A 17,324-nucleotide genomic window follows, 5' to 3' on the forward strand; every position below is an offset into this window, starting at 1 on the left:
GAATAGACAATCTGACCAATTAGGTCAGATTAGGTTTTTTGTTAGTCTTTTTGGGGGCTGCTCAAAGAACTATGAAATGAGATAGATAAGAGGTGATTATGGATTCCATCAATTAAAAAGTCATGACGAATGAAAACTTCTGTGAAGGAAGAATTAGAGTTTTGGTGTGGCACAGTTTTCTTAAGCTGTTGGAAACAAAAGATTAAAAGAGGGAAAATAACTGTAGTATCCTCCACAGCTTTCTGTTTTCAATACTTTTGTTGTTTCCTTCTGATCAGCTGATATAAGACAGGTTTAGTTTCACACAGATCTGCCCCCTCATGGTAAAGGAGGACTTTTGCTGTTGACATGCAGTTTAAAGTCTTTGGAAATCGGCCATAGGTATTTTAGTGTGCAAGAGGGTGGCCACTTGAGTGGGCATGAAGACAGTTTGTATGCTTGATATCCTGTACCCACTGATACACAGACTTAGACCTATGATAGTAGGAACTCCGGTGGTATAGTGTTGGACAGCATGGGTTCAAACATGGCTCTGCTACTGATTAGCTTTATGACCTTGGAAAACTGAAAATATTTTTCTTTGTTTGTTTGTTTGTTTTTTTTATAATTTTTATTTATTTATGATAGTCATACAGAGAGAGAGAGAGAGGCAGAGATATAGGCAGAGGGAGAAGCAGGCTCCATGCACCGGGAGCCCGACGTGGGATTCGATCCCGGGTATCCAGGATCGCGCCCTGGGCCAAAGGCAGGCGCTAAACCGCTGCGCCACCCAGGGATCCCTGAAAATATTTTTCTTGACTCAGTTTCCTCATCTCTAAAATGAGGCTATTCATAGTATTTACCTCACAAGTCTATTGTGAAGGTTAAATGACTTAATATAGTTAAGTACCTGGCACACAGTAAGTCTTCAGTGATTATTAACTATTATTTTAGGCTACAGTATAGTTTCTCTGTAAGTTAGGGATAACACAATCCATAGTGCCCTATCCATTATTTGTACTTTTTCTGTATGTCTCTGAAGTAATGACAATTTCAAAACAGGTGGTCTAGTCATGTTGATGATTCTGTTAAACATATTTACTAATACTCCTCCTTTATATTAGACATAACTGTGTTCTTGAAAACATTTATTTAACTAGTAGATTCTACAGATAAAAAACTGATTTTTTTAACAAAGAGAATGGCAGAACAGGGTAGGGGTGGAACCTGGACTGGAAGCTGAATTTGTGGTCCTAGTGCATGTTCTGACCTAAGTTGTTTGTTTGTTGACCTAAGTTTAAACTCTAGGCAGGTGACCCAACTTCCCAGTTTTACGTTCATAAAATTAGGGAATTCATCTAAATGCATGCCAAAGTTGCATTCATGTCTTATCTTCTATGGTTGTTTCTTCCATCAACACAATTATCATGCAAGCCTATGTACTTATTCCCATGCTGTTACCATTCTTAAAATATTTTAAAGGTCTATAAAGAAGTACCACATTCTCTGATTATCCTCAATGACATCAAATTTTCCCTTTAAAAAACATGTTGGGGCTAAGTCTGGTGAGTAAGATGAGTGTTTTGAGTGGAAAAATATGATGTAAATATAACAGAGTAAAAGTATTTTTGAGAGAGGGTTATAACTGGCTCTTGGGTGCACGTGTGTGTGAATGCCTGCACATGTGTTTGTGTGTATGGGTACTTTTAAGTGCAATATGTATTTGTAGTTCTAAGTTCTGATGTTTTTTGTTAAATTTCAGGCTTTAGTCACACCTGCTTTCTAACACTGTCCTAACTACGCTTTTTGTAAAACAACCACTTTTTGAATGAAATAACACTTACTAATATCTAGAAACAGCCCACATTTTATAAAATAATAAAAGGCTGATCCGACTTCTTGCAAAGCAGCTTCATCTAATGTCATGGGCTCATTATTCAGCTGAAATATTGCTCTGCACTTCACACTAGTCATTTATCTTCCCTGTACCTCAGTACTTTTTTTCAGAAAAGTCTAATAAAGATGCTTGTTTATAAAAGGTACTCTTGTACCTTGGATGAAGTATTCCCCAAATGCTGTATGATGTAAGTACAAGGAAAATAGAATCTTGTAACACTTCAAGATCTGCTCTATGGGATTGCACTATCTGATGGTCGGGATTGTGCTCAGCATTGAGAATGCGTCTTCTCTGTGAGAGTAAAGCCTGGCAATTTTCTTAATTTGACTACTGCTTTACAGGATTAATTAATCAATCTCAAGTCATATAGCACCATTGTGATGAATATTTTTGAAATATTTACATATGGGAAATATCACCATTTGTACTTTTACTCCCATTTAATTAATTAGGCCAAACATTGAAACAAATGTAAATTACTTAGATTCTCCATTAGAAGCAGCAGTCAGAATGATGGGTAAAGTGCACAGAATACTAGGCACAAAAACAGCTTCATGAGGATTCAGGAAACAGAAAAAAAATGACTAATAAGTTACTTCATTTTTTTCTCTTTTGGTGAAGTTTCCTAAATTCAAAATTCTAAATTTAAAATAAATGTTTTAAAAGTGACTGCTCTGAAATAAGAATAGTATATTATTTTATGGTTTCTAGAGGCCAATCCTTATTTAACACATGTATATAATATGAGAAAAGAAAATAATATCCTTCAACACTTTATAGGTTAAAATATGTTAAATAAAAATATATGTACAAATATATATTATTATTTTATTCTAGTCCAGTCTCTATTTGAAAGTGAATGTTTCGTGTCCTCTTTACCTTTTTGTTTGTGACTCCTGAAATATTTTTCCTTACTACTTTATACAAAAATGACCACCTAAACGATCTTGTTTTCTTGATCCAGAACAGAAAATGTGGTTGTGATGAAACCAGTTGGTTTCAGTGATATGTGTGTGTGTGTGAATGTATTTTCTAAAATTTATTTACTTATTTATTTTTAAAAATAGTATCTGATATGTGAGACAGAAGAATACCACTAGGGATATGTTAATGTAATTTAAGCAAGTGTAGAACAAAAGTCTATAAGCTATAAGTCTATACCCACTGGGTAGTGAGTTACATTTTTCAAAAATCATCATCATTTTTCTATAAATAATTTTTCAGTTGGTTTTACCTGGACATGAAATTGAGCTGATGCAAAACTTGCAATAAATGACCAAAAAGGAAAAATGAGGGTTGGAAGAAGAATGCAAGAGAAAGCTGCTGTGACCATTTGGATTTGCCCGTCCTTTTCCCTTCAGATTCCTGGATTATATTCACTCCTCTGATCCCCACCAAGTCCTCTCTATCCCTCTTCAAATAGTACCATTTTTCTAATCTTTTCTCCTCCATCTCACTGAGAATATTCTCACTGCTTCACAGCTGGAATACTACAACAGCTTTGTAAAATGGCTTTTTGCAGTTAAGCTCTGTCTTGTTTAACCCATCACTTTGGATTCCTCAAATGCTCTTGTTTCCAGATGTTCTCTTCAGAGCCTCGCAAAGCTGGTGTGGGGTCTTGAGTGAGGACACAAGCCCTAGCCTGGGTTTGAGCCCTATCTCCGCTTGTCATTACTGTGTGACTTTGGTAAGATACTTAGCTGTGAGTCTCAGTTTCCTCAAGTTTATAAAATGCAATTAATAAATGTCCCATTTACAGAGTTGGGGCAAGTACTGCATGAAATCTATCAAATGTTCAGCAGAGCAGGTACCTAATAAATAGCAACCATCCATACCCTGGTGTGTCACATTTAATTTTAGCTTCTCTACCTGTATTCACCTACCGATATTTTCTTCAGCCAAATTGTTCCTTCTCATTGTCCTTTCAACACGATGACTTTTCATCTTGATGATTTCCTCATGTTTTCCCGAATACTTTACCTGGACCTGTCCCCTATATCCAAATTCTATTTCTCCTGAAGCTTTCTAGCTCAAGTCTAATAAAATCTTTCTATTCTACTCAGCAATGATTTCCCTTTCTCTAATTTTTTCAGCATTTATTATCTATACCAGCTTAATGTGTAAGTTCATATTGCTTAATGTTTACATAGGTATTTTGATGTCACTCCTACTCTCAGAGGCGAGAGACTGTATATATTTTGTACATCTAAAGGGAAAACAACTATTTAACTTCTAGTTAAAAGCATCCATGTTGATTCCAGCAGACTGAGTACAGAGGGTAAGCCAAGCTGTTGACCAATTTTGAAACTGCTAACTGGACAATCAGCTTTTTTCTCTTCCTGAAAAGGGAACAAAGTGGTTGAAAAGTATTTCATTCTTATCGGTGAATAAAAGGATGAGGGCTCTATGCTTTCAAGTGAAAGAAATATTTTCTACCTTCCTTATGGGAATGAAAGCATGAAAATTCTTACAGCAGGGAGTTGGAAAGAAAGGTGACATGTGCTGTGTTTGTTTTCTTTTTTCTTCTGAATTTTTATTATTCATTACATAAGAAGTTAGAGAAACCAAGAAAGGAAAAACTATTATGATAGGAGAAATAGAAGACTTTTTCTCTTTTTACTAACAAGCACAAAGAATAGGTATTTAATTTATTGGGAATAAGTAAATGGGATGATCTTGATCAAAAAGTTAGGTAGATCTTTCTTCATCAAAGATTTATTGAATCTTTACTCTGTGCTGGCATGAAGGTACCTGCTAGAGACATAGAGACAGATGCATGAACTCAAGGGACTTACCAATGTGAGGCAGGACCCAAGAAGTAAACTGTAAGAAGTCTGAAGACAGAGATAGAGAAAAAGCTCTAATGTTATTTTTCTGAATCCAGATAGCAGTCAGACAAGGAAAAGAAAAAAGAAGCATTCAAATTGGTAAGACAAAGTAAAATTGTCACTATTTGCAGATGACTAAATATTGTATATAGAAGACCCTAAAAATTCCACCAAAAAAAACTATTAGAACTAATAAATGTATTCAGAGGATACAAAGTCAAAGTACAAAAACAATTTGCATTTCTATGCACTAATAATGAACTAGCAAAAAGAAAAATTAAGAAAACAATTCTATTTACAATCGCATTAAAAAGAAAATTTATTCTTTGCCTAGGAATAAATTTAGCCAAGGAGGTGAAAGATCTATACTCTGAAAACTATAAGACATTGATGAAAGAACTGAAGATAGCACAAATGGAAAGATACACCACAAACATGGATTGGAAAATTAATATTGTTAAAATGTTCAAACTACTTAAAACAGCATATAGATTTGAGGTAGTCTCTGTCAGAATGCCAATAGCATTTTTCACAGACAAATAATCCTAAAACTTGTAAGGAATCACAAAAGACCCCAAATAGCCAAAACAGTCTTGAGAAAAAGAACAAAGCTGGATATACCACACTCCCAGATTTCAAACTATACTGCAGGCCAAGAGTAATCAAAACAGTATGGTGCTGGCACACAAACAGACACATAGGGCAATGGAACAGAATAGAAAGCTCAGAAATAAGCTTATGCTTAAATGGTCAATTAATCTACAACAAATGGGGAAAGAATATATAATGGGGAAAAGACAATGTCTTCAATAAATGGTACTGGGGAAATTGGACAGCTGCACGTGTAACAATGAAACTCAACCATTTTCTCATATGACATACAGAAATAAACTCAAAATGGATTAAAAACTTAAACATAAGATCTGAAACCAGAAAAATCCTAAAAGAAAAACATAGGCAATAAACTCTTGGAAAGCAGTCTTAGCAATTCTTTTTGGATCTGTCTCCTCAAGCAAGGGCAAAAAAAGTAAAAATAAACAATTGAAACTACATTAAACTAAAAATCTTTTGCAGTGAAGGAAACCATCAACAAAACAAAAAGGCAACCTATTAAGTGGGAAGAGATACCTGTTAATGATATATCTGGGGTTATATAATGATAATTATATTGTTAATGATATATCTGGGATATATAAGGGGTTAATACTAAAGAATATATAAAGAACCTATACAGCTCAACAACAAACAAATAATTTGATTAAAAAATGGGTAGAGGACCTAAACAGACATTTTTTTTAAAAGAAGACATACAGATGACCAACAGACATGAAAAAGATGCTCAACGTCACTCATCATCAGGGAAATGCAAATCAAAACCACAATGAAATACCACTTTACACCTGTCAGAGAGGCTGGTATCAAAATGTCAAGAAACAGCAATGTTGGTAAGATGTGGAGAAAAGGGAACGCTTGTGCACTGTTGGTGGGAATGTAAATTAGTGCAGCTACTATGGAAAATAGTATGGAGGCCTCTCAAAAAATTAAAAACAGAAATACCCTACAACCCAGCAATTCCACTTCTGGATATTTAACCAAAGAAACCAAAAGATACGTGCACTTCTATGTTCATTGCAGTATTTAAAATAGCCACGATGTGGAAGCAATCTAAATGTTCATTGATAGATAAAGAAGATGGAATATATATATATATATACATACATATATATATATATATAATATGGAATATTACTCAGCCATAAAAAATGAAATCTTGTCATTTGTGACACCATGGGTGAACCTAGAGGGTATTAATCTAAGTGAAGTAAGTCATGCAGAGACAAATGCCATATGCCTTCACTTATATGTGGAATCTAAAAAAACAAAACAAACAAGACAAAACAGAAACAGACTCATAAATACAAAGAATAAACTGGTGATTGCCAGAGGGGAGGTGGGAAGAGGGATGGGTGTAATAGGTAAAGCGGATGGAGAGGTACAAACTTTCAGGTATGAAATAAGAAGTCATGGGGATGTAAAGTGTAGCATAGCGAGTATAGTCAATAATATTGTAATAACATTGGTGACAGATGGGAATTATACTTGCTGTGGTAAGCATTTTATAATGTAAATAAATGTTGAATCATTATTAGTACATCTGAAACTAATATAATATATCAAAAAACTATACTTTTAATAAAAAAAAATCATGCCTGGACCATCCAGTTTATTCTGGAAATTAGGGCCTTGGAAAACAAAAACAAAGTAAAGCATAGATATTCTAACAGTTAACAATGCAAAAGGAAGAAAGAACAACAGAAAAGATTATATTCAAGGAACTTAAAAGTAATTAAATAAAAGTAGTCATTTATGGACCAAAAATGAAAGTATGCCGTATATCAAGGATTATGATTAATTCTATTCTTTGCCCTTAAGAGGGAGAGGTAGGGGGAGAGAGAAAAAGAGAATTCCTAAATATTTATTTGAAATACATATTGTTAAAAGTGTATGACGATTTTTGGAGCCATACTGCCTGGATTTGAGTCTCAGCTCTAATACTCAATAGCTTTGTGAACTGGGGCAAATTACATCACCTCATTATGTCTTAGTTTCTGTGTCTGTAAAATGAGGATAATTATAGTACTTACCTCATAGATTGTTACACGTAAAAACTCAAAATATGGCACGCAGTAAACATCATATAGTATGTTTAATATTATTCTTATATGCTTTTAAGAGAATATTGAGGGAAGACAGGGTGCATGATGATGAGAAAACTGGACATGAAATTAGGATTCTTGAAATTTTTCCACTCGTATTGTTTCTTGTGATTCTAAATAATTTAGCCTTTGTGCTATTTTAGTTTCATCCTTGATGAAAAAGGAAGTACTGATCATTATATTTGTAAAAATTCTAAAATTCTATGACTAGGGATCCCTGGGTGGCGCAGCGGTTTGGCGCCTGCCTTTGGCCCAGGGCGCGATCCTGGATACCCAGGATCGAATCCCACATCGGGCTCCCGGTGCATGGAGCCTGCTTCTCCCTCTGTCTATGTCTCTGCCTCTCTCTCTCTCTCTGTGACTATCATAAATAAATAAAAAAAATTAAAAAAAAAATTAAAAAAAAAATAAAATTCTATGACTAGATTGAAATATTATTTATGGATCTGTACCAATATCATGAATCCAACAAAATCATTCTCCATTCAGTTTGAAATATGTCCTTGTTTCTGTGACGAGGTGGTTCATTCCTAAAGTTTAGGGATAGAAGCCAAGAGGCCAAAAGGGACATTTTATTGATGAAGTATGAAATTAAACTCACGAATTAATTATTCCCTGATATCTATTAAGATTTAAGAACAGAAATGAGATCATACCAAATGCTCAATAAATATTTTTATCATATTCTTAGTTTTATGAATAGTTAAGATTCTAAAATCAACACTGGAGTTTATTTTATTAAAAGTATAATGATATCACTGAAAAATTCAGTTCTCTTCTACTCTTAAATGTTTTTAATGTGACGACTTTTGACTAAATAATTTTTGTATATGAAGAACTATAAAAAGACAGGGCCACATAAATATTTGATGAACAAACAGAGTCAGAGAATTCACTGGAAACATTACTCACCATAGGAGAACTCTCACTTATCTGATGTGATTATATAAATACTTTAACATCTGCCACCAAGTTATCTAGTATTTGTGCAGACTAAAGAAACAAAACTCCTGTATCCAAATCTATGAATATAGATATATATATTGTAGCAATTACCAGTCCTTAAAAGTCATTCCTGCCTGTGTCTACAAATATACAATTATAAAAGTGAGTATATCACTAAAGGCCATGTGTCTGATGCCTAACTTAATGCTTGCCAAAACTCCGGCCATCTACTTGGTGTATGCACTTGTAGTATAATAGTTGTGCACCAATATGCAAGGGTGTAATAAACAAATTTATGACATTTTGTATGATTGTTTTGGAGTGTCATTAAAGTATACAAGCATATAAGATACTGGGCAGATAGTAGATAATGCATGTAGCTACTATGTCAATATATAATATTTTATATATTAATATTTATTGCCTATTTAAGTACTCTAATGTTTCATAAGTTGTGGTATAAGCATATAGTCACCTGAGAAATAATTAGTATTTACTACATAAAAATCACCCTGGTGATGCCTGGGTGGCAGTTGGTTAAGTGTCTGACTCTTGATTTCAGCTCAGGTCATGATCTCAGGATGGTGAGATGGAGCCTGGCATGGGGCTCTGCACTTAGCATGAAAACTGCTTGAGATTCTCCCTCTCCCTCTCTTTCTGCCCCTCACCCTATTTCTGTTCTATAAACAAACAAACAAATAAAATCTTTAATAAAAAAAATCACCTTGTATACTTTCATTTTCATTGAAATTAATTACAGTAACAATCACTGATCTAGTGTAATCAAGGGCCTAGGAAATTTGATATATTAGAGTTGTTTATAATAATTTCTAAGGTGTACTACAGTGATTAAATTTTATGGTCTTTATAATTTTTAAAATCAGTTAATAAAAGAGATCTCTTTTTCCTAATGGTCATAGCATAAAAAAATGACAGCAGCTATTTTCTGAATTTAGGGAGAGAGTTTGGGTAATAGATAAATGTGCCACACACATATAAAGAGATAAGTTGGCACATCAACAATTGCCAGAAGGTTTTTCTTTCCTGATCTCTCTTCTTCCAGATGTCCAGGGAACCAGGATACAGATGTCATTATTAAGGAACTCCACAGAAAGGGAGAATTTAAATTGTCTAGATCCATAATGCAAATCAAAGGAAAAATAATGCTCAATGTTTAATATTATTTTTCAGCAGTTCACTGGAGTGTACTTTCTCAGGATTAAAATCTCTCCTAGGTAAGGCACCACAGGGATAATAAGAAATGGAACACTTAGGGTAATTTATTAAATATTTCTTTAATTGCTATTATGTTTGTGTATTGATTTTATTGGCTTCTTTTTTTGCATAAAAGACCTGGAAATCAGGTCTGGAAACAACAACAACAACAACAACAACAACAACAACAAAAGTCTGTAGTGAAGAAAAACCCAATTAACCACAACTAAGGAATAAATAATCTTTTTTTCAACTACATGGTTCATTTTAAGTACCCATTAGACTTTTCTGCTGGTCTTTCTCCATAAACCCTGGCATCCCCTTCATTCTATTATGCTTTCCATCTTTACTTCTAAGTTAATAAAAACAATGGTGCCTCTTTGCCTAGAAGGATCTCTTCTATTTGTCCCTTCCTCCTCATTCCCGGTTGCCCAGTTCTGGACTAGGCCTTACTTGTCTCATGCTTCCAGGTTTGCTCTAGTCTTTGCCAATCCTAATCTATCCTTCATGGCAAAGTTGGATGAATCATCCCTTAAATACCATCTTCTATTTACTCCTGAGCTCCAGCATGGACAAAGCTTCTCATAGCTGCTTGTGGGCTATGATATGACTTCCAAACTTCAGATTTCCTTTCAAATGAACTCGCTGCCCCTGTTGCTCTTCAACAGATTCTGCTCTTTCCTACTTCTATCCTGTTGTTTGCATCGTTTCTCCGAGAATGATCAATTTTTTCCTTTCAGCCTAATTATTGTCTACTAATCTTTCAAGGTCAGATTCAGGGCTCACCTTCTCTGGAGAGCTTTCATTCATGTTTTCCTTTGATTAACTCTTTATTCCATATAATATTCAATTCTTTCAATTTCTCAACTACACAATTTACTGCAATATAAACAAGCAATACTGATATATATATCTCAGGGTGGTGAGATAAATACATATATATATATTTGTTTTTATTTTTATTTTTTCCCTAAAAGCCAATGCCAGACCAAGAGGGTAGTACCAGGAAATTAAGGCCCCAAATATCAAGCTATTTGAGTTACATCATTCCTTCAAATTTTAGGATAGCAAAAAAGCCAGGTATCTTGTGTTAAACAAACACAAACAAATGAACAAAAAGCACACAAAACAAAACAAAAACCAAGTCAGTAGTCCAGAAGTTGTTAAAACTCTTCCATTAGCTGAGAAAAAAAAATGTAGGCCTCTCTCCTTATCTGGTAGAATGGATATATGATATATATATATATATATAATCAGCACACATTTATAGAAATGTCTGTGTTCACTGTTTTACCTGTGTGGGCCATATATCTGCAACTAGACTGCAAGTGTCTTCCAGGTAAATTCTCTATAGCATAACTGATTTTCCAACTTGTTCCCCTTAGAATCTACTCATCAATAAGTGTGTTTTGATTGATTAATCATTATTCATACCATAATATTTTACTTCCCAATTTATGCTTATTTCATCTTTGTCATTTTTAGATTATTTTTAGAGCCATAAGGGACCACACCGGATGATTCTATTATTGTTCATAATTATTTACTACTCTCTTCCCTTTATGTGAAGTACAGTGCCTCACCCCATCAATTTGAGCTTGACCATGGGACTCTCTCTCTCTCTCTCTTTTTTGTTTAAAGATTTATTTATTTATTTATTCATGATAGACATACAGAGAGAGAGAGAGAGAGAGAGAGGCAGAGACACAGGAGGAGGGAGAAGCAGGCTCCATGTCGGGAGCCCGAGGATCGCGCCCTGGGCCAAAGGCAGGCGCTAAACCACTGAACCACCCAGGGATCCCCGAGACTCTCTTTTGTTAGTGGTTTGTGGGCAGATGTGACATATGCCACATCCATGCAAGAAGCACAAGAAACACTGCAGGTTTCAGGCAGCCCCTTTTACAACTACTCATTGTCATGAAACAGCTTGTCTTGGATCGGGCCACTTTTCCAGCCAGGCCCTGGAATGAGAAGCTGCACAGGAAGACCTGCAGGTGACCTGCAGCTTGTGGCACAGCTTTGCCAAATTGCAGCCCTACGTTTCATGAATGCAAAAAAGTCACTGATGCTTTGGGGTTGTTTGCTACACAGAAAGGCTGACTCATACAAGATGTTGGGCTTAATCCAACTTCCATTCTACCAGATAAGGAGAGAGGCCTACATTTTTTTTCTCAGCTAATGGAAGAGTTTTAACAACTTCTGGACTACTGACTTGGTTTTTGTTTTGTTTTCTGTTTTTTGTTCATTTGTTTGCACTTGTTTAACACAAGATACCTGGCTTTTTGCTATCCTAAAATTTGAAGGAATGATGTAACTCAAATAGCTTGAAATTTGGGGCCTTAATTTCCTGGTACTACCCTCTTGGTCTGGCATTGGCTTTTAGAAAATAGATAGAAAAATCTAGAAAATAAACAAAATGCACTACCAGTTTCAAATGAAATACACTTCTACCTGAAAGATACCACTCTCTCTTAGGCCCCACATTTGTTTGGTAATAGATAGAATGAAATGCAGTAATCTTTGGGAATGCCTCCTGGGCCCAAGTCCTTCAAATACATAGTTAATCTAAAATATACATTTCAAAACCTTTTTTCTTAAACTCATAAAAGAATATTCTAATTTGAGGATGGATATAATTTCTTAACCAACCATCTTCTAAATTCCATGACAAAGTCTCCTGTACTTTGACACGAGGTGAGGGACTCTTAAATTCTTATCCTTTTCTTTTGCAAAATTCAAATGGGAACATCCCTACCATTATGTACTTCAGTACATCAGAACTTTGACTCAGTCCTTAAGTTAATTTTATGCTTTGGTATTCTTAGAAATGAAATAATTTTCTAACTCTATGATATTTAGTCCCTAAAAACTCAAGAGACTAAACTGTTAATTAACTTCTAAAGAAATTATTGACATACTACTTTCTTTTGTATATCAATTTTTTTGGAGTAAAACCAGTTATATGCAGCAATATTTTTTTCCTTTTTATGAAAAAAATAATTCAGTACATACTTTAGGAAATTAAAGTCTTATTAAATAACATTTATAACTACCTTTTATTATTGTTGCTTATTTTGCTTTTCCAAACGAAGAGAACAAAATGTAATAAAACTACATGGGTAACCAAGTGGATTTTCTTTTTCTGTTTTTTTGTCTCTCCTTACTTGGATCACATGCAAATCTTACCTCTGTGAAAAAACATCCCTGTAAGGACTGCCATGTTGTAGTGCAATTCCATATCCCCGATCAGCAACAGTATTCCCGATGGTGTAAAATGAACAATCTGGATCATTGATAGCCACATATTCCAATACAGCTGCATCCCATACAAAGGCATAATTTCCATATTTTACCTGTGAAAATATGGAGAGCAAAAGAAGAAAATAGGATTTAAGGTTGGAATTTTAAGTTATATAGGTAAGGTAAAACATATTACATTTGTGTATATCTCATTGTGTAAAACATTATAGGACCTATATTTTTGAATACCTATTCTGAATGAGAATTTGACTTTTGGTTAATTTATAGCTCTGTTCTCCAGGAAATGTGATTAAAGTAGAATGTTAACTATGTTTCCAGGCAGCATAGCTTATAGTAAAATGACCCTTCAGTGGTAAATGTCACCTGGACTGGGAGTACAATAAATGTATGTATGGAAATAAGCCATGTCTTTGAGCTTCTCTGAGTGCAGTAATTCTTGGAATTGGACCTCTCTCTTTGGGAACCTGGAAGTTGTACTTTTCAAGTTGTTACAAGAGATGCTGGCTCCTTCAGGTTCCAGGCTTCTAAGCCAGGTAGGCTTTTGTATTCATCCGATATAGGTATGATCTCTTTGCACATGACCTATATTCTAAATGCATGTTGCAAATCCAACTCACACTGAAGAAAAATAATCAACACTACCCCATTGGCAAGATATATTTCCTTACTTGAGTTATTCTAAATTCATCTGTTGCCAAATGTGGTCTATGGCAATTTTGCTATAGGACATAGATGAAAAACCTTTGGTGGTCATTGCAATAAGGAATAAATAATTATACAATCTTCTCTATCATCATTTAGGGAAGATAACTTTATTCTGGGTTGTTTACCTTTTAGTGATTATCTTTTATTTATAAGTGTGACTTTCCCCCCTAAATTATGAATTTATCAAAAATAAAAAGCAATCTTAAGATTAATTTTAAAAATATATAGGGGTGCCTAGGTGTCTCAGTCAGTTGAGCTCCCAATTCTTGGTTTCAGCTTAGGTAGTGATCTCATGAGTCATGAGTTTGAGCTCCACATGGAGCTTCCCACAGGGCTCCCCACCCAGCCCGAAGCCTGCTTGGGGATTCTCTGCCTCTGCCCTTCCCACCACTTGCATATGCTCTTTCTCTCAAATAAATAAATCTTTAAGTACAATCTTATCATCTTCAAATAGAGATAATTTGACTTCTACCTTTTTGATTTGGATACTTTTCTTTTTCCTGTCTAATTGCTCTGGCTGGGACTTCCAGTACTATGTTGAATAGAAGCAGTGATAATGGGCATATTTGTCTTGCACCTTTATTGTACTAGAGTCAAGTTCTCAGGGGGATAGGCTGCTTTCAGGAATGTAGACAGGACAACAGTTGGTTGGCCAAGCATTGAGATATAGCCCTGTCTCTTGAAAGAATTCTTATTTTTTTAAGGGGGGGGGTGGGTATAGGAAAGGAGAGAGAGAGAGAAAGAGAATCTTAAGCAGGCTTCATGCCCAGTATGGAGCCCAACATGGGGCTTGGTTTCAAGACCTTGAGATTATGACCTAAGCTGAAATGAAAAGTTGGATGCTTAACTGACTGAGCTACCCAGGTACCCCTCTTAAAAGCATTCTTACTCAGCCTTAGATTATGACAGGATTTCACAACCAAGACCCCAAAGTTCTCACAAAAGTATTTTGTTCATGGATGGCGCCAAATTGTTGTTTCAATGAGACGAGCTCCTATTCCCTCATGTTGCTGATATTACTTCCCCTAACAATCAGTATTTATGTGAAAATTTTTATCAACATGTATTCCTTATGTATTCATGGGAAATATCCTGGAAAAAATGAGTAACTCAAAGAGGTGGCTTTAGGATTCAGGATTAAAAGTCATCTAATTTGGAAAGGAAAGGGCCTTTGGAAAGGCCTCTTAGGGGAGAGTAAATCATATTTATGAACGATGAAGGGCCTTTGGTAGAAGAAATGGAAGGTGTGATATTTTGTGACAAAGTCTATCTGGATGTGGTGATCACTTTTAGTCTCTTCTTTTGTTATGAAAGTCATTCATAACTGATGAAACTCCCAGGAAGGGAATTTATGAACTTGAGTTACTATTTGAGGATTTATCTTTAGGTAAATAAGGGTTGTTTAGAGAAAGCCTCTCCCTGCATTTGATATTTTTCAAGTGCTTACAGCTCAAAATCATCAATATACCAAAGTAGCCTATTGGGGGTAGCATATTCTGTTTACCCTTAATCACCAACTTTCATATTTACTTTTTGCTTTCTGGGTCTAAATCTATAGTAACAGAGAGATAGCAGTGACCCTAAAGCCTCCTCTAAAAACCTACTATGATTTTTGCTATTCTCTTCTTTCAAATAGCCACTCTGGCCTCCTGGATCCCCTTGGACTTCTTTATAACCCTCAAGGGACTTCCCCAGTTGGAGACATATTGCTTTGCTGTTAGCAAAGCATTCTAGCATTGCTGTTACTGCTTTGTGAACTGTAAAGCTCTATTTAAATGTATATTAACATTATCGTTGCCATTATATGCATGTTTCTAATAATTTTAATGTTACAAAGCATTATGAATTCATTTTTAAAAGGAGAACCATTAAAGCAGTATGATTATAGCCTGTAGCAATACCAATGAAATGCGGCATAGTAATCCAAACTATTTTAGCTTTTAAAAATATCTCTGTTTTTTTTTTTTCAACTACTAAAACATACAACCATTGTCCTTTGAATAGTTTTTACTTATTAGGTTAAAACTATCTAGAAAATACTCACCAACAAAACCTGAAGTCACTTTTCAACTGATTAACAATTAACAACTGAAGGTTTGAGATTTTCACTCTATCTGACTAGGTGATCAGTATTACTTAAAAATTTCAACTGGTCTTCCCTTTTGAAGTCATGTTTGGATAAGCAGCTACATTATAGGCCATTGACTTATTAACAGTGGATTCCATGCCAACTGAGTGCTTCATACCAAGTTAAACAGAGGGTGAAAGTACCTCCAGAAGCTTTATGTCATCTTATTCCAAGTCCCATTTATGAGAAAGGGAAATGAATACAAAATGGCATCTACCTCCAATATTATCACTCTGGTTCTGAAAATAGAGATACCAGAATGCTGTGGTGATTAATGGACTATAGTAGTTGCCAATGCTCAACACCTGTGTCCTTATAATAGAGCTGAGATGACAATAGCCTTGAAGGATTTCTCATCGCTGAGATAATACAAGGCTTTGTTTCATTTTCACAATATTATTACAGGAATCTTTCTTTGAATTCCATTTTACTCGCAATCATTATGCATTAATTTGAAGATCCTAAAGGGATCTAGAAGAATATAAAGGTAAGACTTGGGCTCCTGTCCTCAAGCAGCTTATAACTCAGTAATGGAAATGTCAACTATTACTTGCTATAAACAATGCACATTATGGTAAGTACCATACAAAAAGCTTAAAATGTTAAAGTGCTTTAAAGAAAGGGGGACTTAATTTTCAATAGGGGAATCAGGATAGCCTGCTCAAATATTCTGGTAACTGAAATGTTGTAGAAGAAAACTCCAAATATTGACGTTCCTTATCTTTAGTTCCTGATTAAACACAGATACTCTTTGGAAACTATTTTTTGTTCATGCACACTCTTTTAACCTTCTAGTTTTCTGCAATTCTCCATAGTCAGTGAAGAACTATAAGCATTTACTGTTATTTTCTCAAATATTTGCATTTCTTGCCAAGTAAAGTGAAGGGTGGGACAATGTATTTTTAAAACCTGCCCCTGTACTCCTCACCATGTTATGGATTGTGGCATATTTCTTTTTCTCTGTAGAATCCTCTTGTCCTAAATGCCCCTGTTCTGATACCTCTATCATGACCTAATGCTAAAAGCACTTTTCTTTTCAATTCATTAGGCAGCCATCTCCTGTAATAATTGCAGAAGCCCACGCCACAAACAAATAGAGTTTCACAACCTGTTATCCCAAGGACTTTGTTTTTAATTGGGAAGCTATATTCTTTCCAACACAAATCTTTAACAAGTTCCTTAAAAGCTCACTTCAGTATCTAGCTACAAAGATACATCAATGACAATCCTTTTTTATTAAAAAAAAGAAAAAAGAAATAAAAAAGAAAAAGATCAGTGGGACAGTTATGAAAAGATGACATTTAAACCAAAGGGTAAGATGAGATATCCCTTCCTTGAAGAAAGAATATCCTCTCTCTGTCCTCCATTTCTTCATCATGATAATAGCTAATATTTATAAAGCCTTTTTTCCCATTCTTAAAAAATGCACTTTACACTTAAGTTTATTTGTTCTTTACAACAGTGTGAGGAGCTGATATTATGATGCCTAACTCACAGATGCGGTAATGGAACTTGTTTTAAGTCAGACCAATGATTAGTGGTAGATTTGAAACTTGAGCTCAAGGTCATCTTCTGCACTTTTTTCACTACATTAAAGACCAATTTCTGGGAGATACTTGCTATAGGAATATAAAAAGGTGTGAGATATG

The 17,324-nt window shown here is 34.9% G+C and overlaps 1 protein-coding gene across 3 annotated transcripts in view; it reads right to left on the reverse strand.

Annotated features, from left to right (window-relative positions):
* The window catches only part of GRID2 (glutamate ionotropic receptor delta type subunit 2), a 1,471,756-nt gene that overhangs the window by 140,917 nt on the left and 1,313,515 nt on the right, over nucleotides 1-17,324 (reverse strand). For all 3 annotated transcript variants that reach the window (XM_038582129.1, XM_038582130.1, XM_038582128.1), the window contains exon 14: nucleotides 12,768-12,934. In XM_038582129.1, the coding sequence (XP_038438057.1) occupies nucleotides 12,768-12,934 (167 nt within the window). The remainder of the gene's footprint in view (nucleotides 1-12,767; nucleotides 12,935-17,324) is intronic.

This window comes from Canis lupus, chromosome 32 (assembly GCF_011100685.1).
Source record: "Canis lupus familiaris isolate Mischka breed German Shepherd chromosome 32, alternate assembly UU_Cfam_GSD_1.0, whole genome shotgun sequence".
NCBI classification, from domain to species: Eukaryota; Metazoa; Chordata; class Mammalia; order Carnivora; family Canidae; genus Canis; species Canis lupus.